A 14731-nucleotide genomic window follows, 5' to 3' on the forward strand; every position below is an offset into this window, starting at 1 on the left:
TACTGTCAAGAACTGTAACAATCGTCTGCGGAGATCTGTACTCTACAATCGTCAAGCTATCACCGTCTGAGATGTCTAAGAGTTCTATACTGATCCTTATGATGTTTTCAGAACTGACTTGGGAGTAGACCATAGGCTCCTGTGATTATTAAGGAACATTTGTTGTAAAGGTAAACATCATTTAGCGAAGATATGAGTTCGTGAAATTTGCAAAGAAAGAAAAATCTACAAAGAAATTGCAGTAAATATCAATATCAGACAGATTTCCTACTTCAAAATATTTTGTATTGCCACCCTAAAATTGAATTAGATGCCTTTACCCTACCTAGACCGGGGGGGGGGCTAAAAGTGCCCGCGCCATCTTTGATGTCACCTAGCGGGGGGGGGCTAGCCGTAGAACGGCCAAACTTGGTGACTTTTCCTAGAATATTGTTGGCAACAATTCTCTATCATTGGAATAAGATAATAATTTTTTGTGTTGCCATGGCAACGGGTTTCTGACAGGCATTTTTTGCTAAATTTAGTACTTTTTGTTTCAACAAGTATTTTATGGGTTTTATGTCAAGTTACTCATGGTTTCTAATATTAATAACATCCCATATAATTTTATGTAAATTTTATCATTAAATATGCATAATTTATGCTAATTTGATGACGTCATTGGCCAAAATCCAAGATGGCGGACCATATCATTAGAACAGGTATGTACAGGTTATTTTCCTTACAATTTCATCAATACTTCCATTTTTTTCCAAAAAAGCTTTAAATGAATGTCTTTAGTATGTCTACAATGTATTTTAGGCTTTATCATGAAAAAAAACTATTTTTGAAAATTCAAGATTGATGATCCAAGATGGCGGATATCTTAAATATGCATGACATCATGATAGCATCACCGGTGTTGCTATGGGCAGCATAAGACTTAGTACACCATAATATTCTGTCATAAACACTTTTGGTACAGTTATGTTGAATACCATTTAGTTTTCAGGGAAAAACATATTTAGACGGTTTTGGCCAATAAAATCACATTAATGACGTCATAATGACGTCATATTACGTCATAACGACATAAAAATTGTAGATATGATAAATTTTTACTAGTACACCATTCTCTGAAAATTTGGTAGTCATACGACATACCGTTCGCGAGTTCTTAGGTTGGTCAAAAGAGCCCCCCCGGTCCCCCCATGTACAAAAAAAGCCCGGTCTAGGTAGGGTTAAAACTTTCAATAACATTTTGAAAACTCGGCGAATTTTTTAAGCACGGTAACTGATATAAGAATCAAGGACAACAACGTACTTGTCAGCTTTGCTGTTGTTTGAGAGGTAGTGAGAACGCTCTGAAGATATGTTGAAAATTAGAAATGTCAGAAAAGAGAACATGCTCACAACATACCGATAGGGATTTGGCAAGTTTCTCCAGCATAGCCCTCGTCACAGGTACAGGTGAAGTTGTCTGGACCACGGATACAGGTCCCATAGATGCACGGGTCGGGCTGGCAATGGTCCACAACTGTCATGACGTGTAAAATCAATGTTAAGAGTCGAAATTCTTCTTTTAGAATAACAGCCCAAATAACGGAGGTAGATTTATTCTGTTTTTTAGAAGATGTTGTAACAAGCTGTCGTTGCCAGAAAATGTTCCATATGACCAGGTAACTAACGGTACCAGGTCATACCTCACGTATTGCGAAACGTTCAGAATGATGTACGTAACGTATCTGTACGTGAAGTATGACATATACGTGACGCATTGAACCCAAACTTGACGTATACACATTAAAACGTACAATATCGATTTTAGTTACGTTATATACGACACGGATGTCATGTTTCATAGCTGTTAGTATAAAGCAATTTAATGTTATGATACCAAGGGAACTGTTATGCCGCAGCACTATATCCAGTCCCACTGATTAGGTTACAGAATAATCTCCAAGCAGATCCCTCTCGGTGGCAAAAAGACAGTATCAAATTTGCCAGACAGTATCCATTAGCCAGAGAAGCTCCATTAGCCACCGACGGGGTGGGGATCAGGACAAAAAAACGGCCATATATAAAATGGTAATGATCATTCCGCACAACCTCTGCTTGGAGAGTAGTTACAGAGTACATGTAGCAAAAACAGGGAAAAGCAAAGAATATGGGTGATCATAATCATGAAATTGTACAACAATGTACGCAACATTTTTCAAAAGTTCCAAAATTGAAAGCGCAGTCATCGATATTTTGAGACTGACCTAATGGAGAGACTTGACAGATGAACTTCCTGTCAGCGCGGGTACAGCTTCCATCGTTCCATGAGTTGGGAAAGCTCGACCTTTCAGTAACGTACTCGGCACAGTCCTCCACCTCGACACCATCCCAGTTGTCGGGTTGTCCTGGGCCCCACGCGCTGAAGTTGCCCAGAGGAACGTTATCATCCCACATCCAAACTCCCTCCTGGCGGTAATCAGTCAGCCCAAAACGGAACAAAGCGTTGTTGTCGACGGCATTTTTCAGATCGATGAGAAAGTTGTTGGTTGCAGTGTCGAAGGGCATGGCAAGGGTTCCCCCGTCTGAAGAACACCTACTGACTGCACCGTTGTAGGTTGCCGCGTCGTTGAAGGCCTTGTAGCACAGGTGACTAGGCTGATGGTAAACGTACCCAGGCTGATGGCAACCTATTTCAGAACGAATAAAGTTATCATTTCAACTGCCTGTAAATGTGCTTAATACACTCTGTAGACAATCGCTATGATCCAAGATCGAATCAGTGAATTAGAGAGAACATTGATATAGAACCTGGTTTACCCAAAAGACAGTGCGGGGTACAGAAAGCCATCAGAGCGAAAGTCATCTACAGACTGAAATGTGAAGAACCTCACTGCAACGGTACCTACATCGGGGAAACTAGCAAACCACTGAAGGAATGGTACAAGCAACACTGCAGAACTACAGCACGCGGTTACTCCTCTGCCATCTACCACCACACACAGCACAACCAAGGACATTTTTTTCAAATTGGAGGCAACAGACATTTTCGACTGTGAGCCACGATGGTACGAACGCGGTGTCAAGGAGGCCATCTTCGAACGGATCTACAGCCCCACCTTAAACCGGAAGGGAGGACTGCTTGTAGAGCTCTCTAGTACACGGGACCCCGCCCTGCCACAACCTAAAGGACAGTAACAGTTCCTATGGTGTTGTCTAACCATATGTATTCAACATATCATTAACCTTATGGATCTTTGACATGTTTAACTGTTTTTTTTTTCAGTTGATCATATATGCCTCATGCAGTTCTGTTAGTTCATTTGTGACGCTGAAGAAGAGTGGTGGATGTCACTCGAAACGTCCTGATATTATCCTCGGTAATTTATCCAGTAGTGTAGTTTGAATTTTTCTGTCTCAGTCTGCAATATGCATATCTAGTTCTGGCGAGACCACGTCGGCATTCGGTTGAGGTACGCTGGGAGGAAGGTCGTTGACCTCTGACATTGATAACACGCTACCTTGCCGCAGTGTTTTCATCAAACAACAATTAATGTACATTAGGCAAATCGTGATCGGGCACGGATTGAAAGTAATGTGTGTGGCACGTGGACCAGATATGAGGAATGCGAGGAATGTTGAAGAAACCCATAAACACAGACACACTCACACATTTATAAATCATTAAATACATACGGTAGTCGACACAATCCGCACAGTTACAGTAATTTGGAGTGATCCCACACCAGGAATGTGGAGAGCAGCATGGGTTGATACTGTCAGGGTTGCACTCAGCGGTCCTCCCGTCTGCTGTAGTGAAACGGCCTCCACAGCGGTAATCATCGCGCCATTTCTGAGTAGCTAACAGAAAAAAACGATAGACAAACAACAGTTAAAACAGAGTTTTACGACCTCTTACCTTTGCTAGATGATGGCCTACTATATGTATAATAAATGTTTCTCGTTAACTGTGCAAATGTGATTCTCATTTTCATGATGAACCCTCATTTTGCATGGATATTAGTGGCAGGGGCATTTAATGACCCTTTGGGCACCTTCTTACCACAATCATCAGAAAACGTGTACAACTTTACTAAAGCAAGGCCCGTATAAACAAAATACATCTTTCTGTCGGTTCTTTACAAAGTAAGTTGACGTAAACATATAGTATTCCAGGACACGGCGACGTGTGGCGTAGTTCAAACGAGAAGACCCGGGTTCGATAACAGGGGCGCATGTCCAAACAGATATTTGGGGTTATCATTGATTCATTCATGGCCTGCCGACACGACGCTAACCTGAGGCTGTCTATAACTGAGGGGACTGTGGTAAAATTTCTTTGTGGACATGTCCGCCCTTCACTACACCTACAAGTGTACATACCATAAAGAGTGTTCAGACAATTTCCTCTTTGGCGACGCCTCATGGGCGAGCCTAATGGTACAGTATTGTGTGCAGTCTGCAAGAATTTTAAGAATTGTACAAGAATGTGTTTCCACAGGAATGGAATGTCTACAGGAATGTCTCACAGCTCTGGCATTTTGTTGAACACAGTCCATGGAAACCATTGGGACAATGTGGCTGCCGGGATGCCCTACTTCTGTGACCCCGGGGCTCGATCGTTACACACTCAGGGGAGGATAAGAGTGATCTACTGAACTGCAAAGATCTACTGAAAGATTCAATGAAGCTGATGGTAATCGATGTTTATTCCTACACTGCCGGAGGTGATAACTATAGGAAAATATACATGCATACTTTGTTGTATAACTACTTGTTAAGTCTGGACAGATACAGTAGATCATTCCTACCCTCCCGAGTGTATAGTGAACGAGTCCTGGTGCTTACAGAAAGCAGGGCAGGTTTTCTCAGAGACTTGCGGTCGACCTCAAATGTTATTTTAAACTAACCCATGACAGACCACAACGAGGCTTCATGATAATCAATGATACATTTTGTAGTGCAAGCAATAACCCTATCAACAAATACCGTCGCCATGGCAATGTATGTTTTCATTGCCAGTCTTGTTATCTACAAGGCCGGAGACCGCCACCATGCAAATAACTACAGACCAATATTTCTGCTCAACACAGTCCCAAAAGTGCTGGAAGCACTAGTAAATAAACACCTAATGCAACAAATCACTCCGATATTGTCCCAGCACCAGAGCGGATTCAGGACCAAGGACAACACCACGCTACAACTGGCCCACCTGGTAGATGAATGGACCAGGGCAATGGACAGAGGGGAAGTCGTGGGATGTATTTTCCTTGACCTGAGGAAAGCATTCGACAAGGTCAGGCACAAAGGTCTCCTTGCCAAAACATGTGCCCACGGAATACGCGGACCTATCCTCCAATGGTTCCACAGTTATCTGTCCGAAAGGCGACAACGTGTGGTTATTCAGGGCGGAACATCTGAATCGCCCCTTGCCGGCGTCCCCCAAGGGCCCGTTCTTGGCCCACCCTGTTCATCCTGTATATCAACGACATAACATCTTGTTGTACACTGTGTTCTCCAAACTTATTCGCTGATGATACTTCACTGTCCACCAGTAACAGATCAATTCAACGTGTAGTCACCTCACTTAACAGAGACCTGTGCTCTGTATCAAACTGGCTCACACAGTGGAAACTCGAAGCAAACAGGGATAAGTGCAAGGTGATGTACATCACAACTCGCAACATCCCAAGGCCCCATGTACCAGTCTCTCTGGGTGGAACTATCCTGGAAGTTGTGGCTAGTTACAAACATCTAGGTGTCACCTTAACGAACACACTCTCCTGGTCCAAGCACATCGATACAATTTCCACCACCTCAAGACGATCTGCTGGCCTACTGTGTGCACTAAGAAAGAAGGTGCCAAGTGACATCCTACTCAGGCTATATAAGACCATTACACGACCTGGCCTTGAGTATGCCAACATCGTCTTGGCGGGACTCACCAAGAGTGACGAACGGAAACTGGAGTCTGTACAATACCAAACCGTCAGACTGATCAGTGGACAACATGGACTCTCTTATCCCTCCTACCAAACCTTGTACAACCAACTGTCCCTTCCATCACTTCAGTTCAGACGAAGATTCCATACAGTCACCACCCTGTACAAGCTCCTTAACGGCCACTGTCCGCCACACCTCCAAACCCTGATACCCAGAACCCGTGCATCTGCTACTGAGTCTCGCTATCCCCTCAGGAACAGCAACCACCTGACTGTTGAACTTACCAAAGCCACCAGAGGCCGGAGAACATTCTTTCACCGAGCAACGTCACTCTGGAACACTCTTTCCACTGACGCTCGCACTGCCACCACTATTGCCTCTATGGGACTCTCTAGGCGACCCCTATAAGCCTTAGGTGTATGACCCTGACCTCTCCACGTTAATGTATTGTATTGTTGTATCGTGCGTGTCAATGTTTGTCTTGTCAGCAGGGCAAGCCCTTAATAATAGCCGTCTGGCTAGTTGGGCTGCCCTGGCTGTACAATTTGTCTTTTTACAGCCGAACGAATAAAAATAAAAACAGTCTTGTTGTCGTTAAATTTATCTTGGTTCTGGTTACTTTTGATAATGGTCACACTAGATCATAAAGATCTTGACAAAACCCTACTATTTTTTCAGTAAATACAATCAGCTATGGATCATTGCCTTTTAAGGCATTCTAAGTACTTGCAGAAAATGTTTTTGTGAAACATGAACTTACGGCAGTCTTCGTCGTCGCTGTTGTCCCCACAGTCATCGTCACCGTCACATCTCGACCAAATTGTGATACACTGGCCGTTGGTACAGGCAAACTCATCATCTGCGCAGTTTCTGGGCGCCGCTATGGCAACATAGAAAACAGGTATATCACAGGAAGAAACGGTAAGATTCCATCTTCCCGCCACTTTTGATTCACCCCCGACGTCATCACGCTTCCGACTTCCGGAGAGTCAGTGAGTGGATGACACTAGCCTCTACCAGGCTTCGGGAGCGGCAAAATGTTCTCTCCAGTAGCACCAACTCCCTTGGCATGCTATCTCTCTGTTTGGCCGATTTCTACTCTTTCCATCCGCCTCCCCAAGCCTGGTAGAGGCTAGATCACACATCTGACGAAGGTACGTTAAAGAGATAGACTGAAACTTTATGGTGAGTTCCTTACAAGCTAGCTTAAACTCTATGGATTCAACCAACACAGATGTATTTTAATCGAAAATGGCAATCTATTTACAAGCAGACCTTGTAAGTGTAAACTTTGATCACTAAGGCAATGTTGATTTGATTACATTGATGACATCCGCGGGCGCATGAATTTTCGACCGTTCAAAAAAAAGGTTGGAACCACACTGTAAATCGTACAAAACGTTGCAATATAAGCAAATATATACCGTTACTTGCAAAAAAGAATTGGAAAGCAATCCCAATGCCGTAGAATGCCAAAATCAAACGAAGATGACGAAAATGTAAAGAAATGGATTTAAAGAGTAAGATTATTCGCCTTACTTTGTGTCATTTGTTCAACCTTCATGACCACCTAGATTTCATAATAATCTTTTTTTATTTGCACGCTCGCATTAGTTTTGGGGTTCTTTGAGATATAATCAAATCAACATGGCCTAACTTTAATCCAGGACTTACCCAGGGCCACTAGGTTGATCTCGACGGCTCCCTCCCATGGCTGCAGCCCGCTCCCGCCAGCCCCCACTAGGCACTCGTAGGTGCCGCTATCGCTGAACTGCAGGTTACTCAGGCGGAGGGACGCATCCTGGGCAGCCGCGTCCGTGTTCACCAGGCTCACCCTGGGAAGGGATTTTTGAAAATATTCTTATGTTTTTAAAATGAGTAAAGAGACTCTTTTTACACAACCAAGTCTTTTATTCAGCCGACGTTTCAGTGACCGTCTGTCACCTTCCTCAGGGCAATTCTGACTGGTTCACATTGCAGCACAGGTGTTGCTGCTGTAGATGCATTCCCACCTGTGCTGCAATGCAATGTGAAACAGTCAGAATTGCCCTGAGAAACGTCGGCTGAATAAATGACTTGGTTGTGTAAAAGGAGCCTCTTTACTCAGTGCTTTACCAAACTGATGAAACTTTTTACTTTTTTTTTAATGTTTACCTTCGCATTACCTTACATGTTGTTTTTGCTCAGTTTCCTCCTCATCTTCTTCTCCAAATGAATAAGGTCAATGACCTGAATCAGACGTCTGCCACCATGGTAACTAGTGTTACACATACATAGTGTTGGATTACATCATGCAAATTCTGTTACAGTAGAGACCGTACGTGATATTAAGGTGGCTTACCAGTTACGCTACAAGATGTACGTGATATTAAGGTGGCTTACCTGTTACGGTACAAGCCGTACGTGTAGGCGGACTCGCCTGGATAGTAGGACAGGACTGGTTCTCTGTCACTGTCGTCCGAAACGCGGTACCACTTGATCTCACGCAGGGTGGCGGACCCGCTGAGAGAGTAGGTACAGCTTAGCGTGACGGTCCTGCCTATGGACTGATACACATCAGGACCGCTATTCACCGTGCCGGTCTGCGCTCTCACGGCTACAGCCAGGAGGGAAAGGAAAGAAATGAATAAGCACGAAGGAAAACATATTGTTTTTGCTCTGTTTCTTGGTCAATGATTTGGACCAGACGTCTGTTACCATGGAAACTGATGTAGCAGAGTTGGGCTACATTGTGTTGCAAGATGCAGGACAGTGTTTAAGACTGTGTCACAACATGTATTAAGATAATGTTTTGAGTGAGTGAGAATAAACAGAACAAGGAAAATCGTAGATTTTGTACCTCCGGGTATTGTAATGTATGTTGCAGAATGTTGGGTGCATGTTGGGACAGTTCTTTAAATTAGTGAATGGTGTCTGGGTGTATGTGTGTTTGTGACTGTGTGCGTGTGTTGTGGATATGTTATATGTGTTTATGTGTTGGATAGGTAGGCGTGGAAGTTGATTGTGGGCCTCCTAGTGTAGAAAGGACAGGGGGCATCCCGTGGCGAATCTGGCTGCGACCTGCGATACTGTAAACAAACACCCACACAAACGGCCGCGTGAGAAATCAACTCCAGTGCGCGGAACTTGCTCTCGAAAATTTATCAAGCCGCTACGCTTCCCCCCGCGGCTGCCATCCCTCCCCACTTATCCTACACTAGTTCAAAATACAAAATACAACATACAAAACAACATACAACATACAAAACAACATATAACATACAAAAAAACAACAAAACATGCACAGAAGCGTGTTCATATCTTTCATGTTACGGTTAAAACTTAGAACCTCATTTTGAGCGAACGTTACAAACACGAGACAAAATAATATTTTCGAAAACAAAGCGCAATCAGCAAGATTTCATTCCTGTTTCATTCATCAAAAGTTCTTGTCGATTGTAAAATGATCACTCATTTGTTGTCTCCTCTAGTGTGTCATTTGTAGCGTAATCACGGCGTGCCAAAAAAATAAGTCAAAACTATGAAAATTCCGGGATAAAAAACTTGGCAAAAACGTGTTCTCCACATCGCTTTACAAAACCATGAAAGCGCGCGATCTACGCTCTCATTGGTTCACCTCACATGACCTGCGTTCCGATTGGATAAGCGGTATCGCGCCGTCAGCGCGACAGAATTTCTTTATCAGAGAAGAGGCACATTTTCGCTGCTTTCTACGTTTTTTCTACGACTACTAAGCAACATCCTATAAAAAAAAGGGTGATTAGACTCTAAAAGAATTTTCGGGACAATTTCTGCGCCCTTTTTGATGTTCGAGCCAGATAAAAATAACCCGCGGTACCCGGAAGTCAGCGTACCGAGCTGGATTTCCTTGGGTCCCGTCTACCCCAACGCGAGACACAACTGCGATAATATTTCTTTCCCCGATACCTGACACCCTTAGCCTGGTTACCAAACCTATTATAGCTCCCAAGTCCTACATCCTCACCAAACCTATTATAGCTCCCGAGTCCTACATCCTCTCCGCAAATAGGAGAGGATGTAGGACTCCGGAGCTATAATAGGTTTGGTAACCAGGCTATGACACCCCCTCTTACCAGATGTGGACGACGCCTACGACACTTTATACACGCCGAAAATCAAAAGACAAAGCCACTTTCACACACAAGGGGTGTCCATACGCTCTCAAAACGCATCATTTTCACGCACTAAAACACACATACTAAAAAACCAAAACAACGTGCACCATCTACAGCCCAATAGCAAAACGTATACCAAGTCCCAGACATATCCGTCCACCCAAACGCGAGAAACGGCTGCGAACGTAAAAGGCATCTTCCCCCACAAAACCTCCGCGCACGGGATACATCCCTACCCGGAGGTAACAATAGTTTGTTAGGCTAGCATTATGCATTTGCTTTTCAAATGTTACCTATCTAGTTAATGTCTTGTGTTCATCAGATGTTTGCACAGGAATACGTACTTAAAAACAGCCTTATATATGAGAAATGCTGGAGAGAAGAAAAAGAGCAAAAAAAGAAACTAGAAGAACTGTGACATGTGACCTGACGATCAGTGAAGAAGGTGGCCAAGGACAGACCCAGATGGAAGGGAAAGGTCTCACAATGATAAGACAGTACGTATTCAAGAAGGGAAAAAAGAGTTATAATTGCGTGTACATTGAAGACAGACGAAGAATATCATTGCTAAATGAACTGTGAAAAGGGATGAAAAACTCTTGACAATAAACCTTCCCAAAAAATATTAAAAATAACTTCATTCCGGACGAAAGAACACAGCGGTCTGTCACTACGGCATTCTTTCCCATTGCTGGGGGCGTTCGATAAAGTATCGGGTTACAATACGCAATTTTGGGCTAACCGTAAAACATTTGAAAATAAACAAACTAGTATCGAAGGGAAAATTTCGTTGAAATAAAATAAAATTATCGTCTTTACATACATTTAATGGTGATTTTTTGCGTTAAATGGATGATTTTTTTCGGATTTCGTTAAAAAAGTCGATAATTTATGGCATTTCGGTGCGCCATATTTTAGCCAATCACTGAGCAAACCTGGCTACACATATTATATTACGCAAGATCACTGATTTTTATATTTTTCGACGACCAGGAATAAGATGAAAATCGTGCTTTTGGGATTTTGAAATTTCTGACTTAAAGTATAGTTTTTGTCGACAAATAGGTGAAAAAATCGATTTTTTAAAAATTTTTTCGCACTTAATTACCCATAATTCAAAATCAAGAGCATTTTTCAAAAATCCCTAAAGCACGATTTTCGGGACAACCGTGGCAGTCAATTTGAGCCGTAAATGGGGTATGTTTGACTCTCCATGCTTCCAGGTTTGAACGAGTTTTGCAGACATGTCATATCTCCCAAAAGTGTGCACCGTGTTATTCATAAAGGCGTAAAGAATCATTACAGTATTCAAGGCTACCCAAGGACACGACAGTAGCTTCGCTACATGTTACATGTCCACAAAAAATGATAGCGGACATGTACTGTCCTGGAAACTGTTTGTTTTTATAGAAAAGTGTTGTTTTTTATCTGTTGCGAGGCACTCAGGCAGAAGGGCTTGTGTTGCCGCTTTATTGCAAATGACCGCAGGTGACCCCGAAATGGAACGCAGGTTCGATTCGAATTGCCCAGATCGAACACGATCGAATACTGTTCGGATTCTATGAAATGTGGGAATTTTGCAGCCCAGATTTTACCACCGTGGAATTGTGCCTCGAGTGCTATAACGCTATTAGGCCACACCGACATAATTTTATGGATGACATACACGCGCGCATTGATTCTCGACAGTTCTTCCCACGCCCCCCCCCCTCCTCTGGAGGACGACATCCAGGCTACCGAAGTTCCACGACTCAAGAACTCATCAGTACATATACGTACGGAGCCGACTCATAAATTCCGGAAAAAAAGCCAGCATGTGCCGGCTTGTAACATATAATAATATACGTCACTATGTACTTACCGCAAATTCCCAGCTTTGCATTCCTGTCGTTTAGTAGCATTTTTAGTTTTGGCCGGAATTTTTTTATTCGCCCGCGCGCACTAGTTTGGGGATATTCAGAGGATGTCATCCATAAAATTAAGACGGTGTGGCCTAACTTTAAAACTTGAGACAGAAGTGATGTTGTCCTCACTGTACACCGTACACAAGCCTGCTTGCCATTTTCAGAATTAAGCCCTGATGGGTAGAACTAGTTTCTCACTTGTCCAGAGGATTACCTACAGTCTGATATACCCAGGATTTGCAAGCTGAAAAAAAAATAGAAGTCGGCCAGGGGAGTTATCCGACATCGAAGTTGGCGCGGGCACATTTAGCCCCCCCCCCCAGTCTATATAAGGTTAAAATAGCCCAGTGTCTCGTCTAGTTATGTAAAACACCTGTATATTGTCTTGTTACACATGTGAGCCTAGCCTGTGTATACAAAGCTCTCGGCCGGAGGTTAATGGGGGCGGCAACCTTAGGGCGGCGGCCGCCAGGAGCGCGATTTAGTCAGGCTAATGTGAGCCATGTTCCTTTCATACTACTAGTAGTTCTCTTTGAAACAATATAGTGATATAACGTGTTAAACTTATGTACGAAACGTATCAATGACTGAAGCACACGTTTTGCCATAAGTGTCGTATATACGTGGCGCCTTGACCCCAAAACATTACGAAGATCGTACCTGCCGTAACCGCTAGGAAAACCCCCACTCCCAGCACAAATGCAGACAGCCGCCCTCTCGTAGTCCGTGTGTACAGCTGTCCAGCCATGTCGTGGCGGCACACACACACAGATTACAGAATCAAACAAACACTGCCGCGTTTGAGACGGACTATAAAATTACTCTTAGTGTCCGATGTGTACCTAGAACGCACCGCGTTTCCTTGTTCCTGTTTCGTGGTACTAGTACACTTGTAACATCCGGGGTACTTCTTATTACTCCACACCGGCCAACCAGAACAAACCTTACTCCCGACATAATCCTCTAAACCATGACCATTACTGTAGCCTGCCATCCAGGCTTATCGGGGTTGGGGAATAGTATTTGGGGCAGGCGGTGTCTCATCGGGGCTGTAATAGCTTCCCTCCGCCCAGTACCAACAGGCCGCCCGGTAGGAGTGATGGTATGCCAGGGGACTTGATTTGCCCCAACACTTCGTGGTAGGGCTAATCAATCTCACATCGTGAAATACACACCGGGAAACCTAGCTGAGGCGGGCGGGATAGAGCTCCTGCAGCCCCGAGGAAAACCCGCCCCTACCACGTAAGACTGGATACCAGCTACCTGGGAGTTCGGCAGTGTTTAGGAGACCACATATGGGCTTGAGGCTTTCACCTCCGCGAACCCGGAAGTATGGTGTCACAAATCCCGAGTTAGTTGCAAGTCAAGTCAAAGTTTATTGCACAACGATTGTAACAGGTGCAATGTTTGGCAGATAATAATAAGATTACCAGCTGGTATCAGTCTATTAAGATTCTACATGTAACGTGTTAGCTATATAGGTTCAACGGGTATCATGTCTGGCAAAATGTTGAATAGAACTAACTAACTAAGAGCTAGTACACCTCTACGCGTATGTTCTAAGCTACGCTATACTATATTCCTGAAGAGTACAATGAAGAGTTGTATACATGCAGGTTCTGAGAGGACTATATACAGAGTGTCGACTAAATTACTGACTAAGATCTGTTACAATTCTACATGTCATGACACGGCACATTTATACCTACCCTGGGAGCAACACTAGTATCGGGCCGATAGCCGTTTTCCTTCGGCAGCCAAGAGCCCTTCGCTCGCCTATCTATTACGGCTACGAGTGTGTTGAGCCCGACGGGAGCCCTATGCACTTAAGTAGTAAGCCGGCCAACTTCCGTCGGGCTCAACTCTACGATCCCTTAGCGGTAATTTAGATAGGCGGGCGAAGGGCTCTTAGCTACCGAAGGAAACCGGCTAACGGCCTGATATCACTGCACGAAAAGTTGGATTTACCAAAGGTTGTAAATCAGGTAATGTTTACTGAGATCACAGTAACTGGCTACAATGGTAGTAAATAAAGGTCAATTGCAGTAATTTTCTTAACAACCCTTGTTAAGTCCGGTATTAACTACTTGACCTTCATTTACTACCATTGTAAAGGATATATAGATATATAGCTACCTTTGCCTCTGTCCCGTTTGTGTGGCAGTCTACATATCTATCATTGAAAATGATAAACGAACTATGCTTTCTGTGGACACGAATCATTAAAGAACATAAAGGCTGCGACTGCACAGGTACTTTTTGGACAATAAAAACCATTTAAATGCACCTTACCACTATGTCAGTTACTGTTGACACAGCGCTTGCACGGTTGAGCATATTTGCCCCGACCCCTTTTGTGTATAGTGTCAGCATAGGAACAAACTCACATCACTTCACGTGGAACGGTTCTTTGTCACCCTCAAGTGATGGCAAACCTATATCATGTTTACATCTAAGATAAATGAAGGTACTGTTTTTGGCACAGTGCGACGCTGGAAGTAATGGTGAAAAAGTGGCAACATGTTTGCACCAAAGGTTTTAATATAGTTCAATGTGTGATTGTAATTTACGTCTCCTTCTCGGCATATTTCTGTTATTTGTAGTTGGCGCTAAAACAGCACACACGGGGCGTACTTATGATGAGTTTGTGGCACCGCCACTAAACACTAGAATATAAACAATTATAAACATACTCAAGTCACACGCACATGTCTAAAAGACTTGCAAAACATCTGAACACAAAGTTTTCAGAGCTCATTGAAACCAACAGAC

The 14731-nt window shown here is 43.5% G+C and overlaps 1 protein-coding gene across 1 annotated transcript in view; it reads right to left on the reverse strand.

The window, feature by feature from the left end:
* The window catches only part of LOC109472106 (low-density lipoprotein receptor-related protein 2-like), an 18320-nt gene extending 5613 nt beyond the window's left edge, over window positions 1-12707 (reverse strand). The window contains exons 1-7 of the mRNA XM_019771682.1: window positions 12620-12707; window positions 8302-8515; window positions 7594-7754; window positions 6680-6799; window positions 3673-3837; window positions 2244-2666; window positions 1400-1516 (exon numbers count right to left, since the gene is read on the reverse strand). Of these exons, the coding sequence (XP_019627241.1) occupies window positions 1400-1516; window positions 2244-2666; window positions 3673-3837; window positions 6680-6799; window positions 7594-7754; window positions 8302-8515; window positions 12620-12707 (1288 nt within the window). The remainder of the gene's footprint in view (window positions 1-1399; window positions 1517-2243; window positions 2667-3672; window positions 3838-6679; window positions 6800-7593; window positions 7755-8301; window positions 8516-12619) is intronic.
* Between the last annotated feature and the right edge of the window lie 2024 nt (window positions 12708-14731).

Source organism: Branchiostoma belcheri, unplaced genomic scaffold, assembly GCF_001625305.1.
Source record: "Branchiostoma belcheri isolate BF01 breed outbred unplaced genomic scaffold, Haploidv18h27 scaffold268, whole genome shotgun sequence".
NCBI lineage: Eukaryota > Metazoa > Chordata > Leptocardii > Amphioxiformes > Branchiostomatidae > Branchiostoma > Branchiostoma belcheri.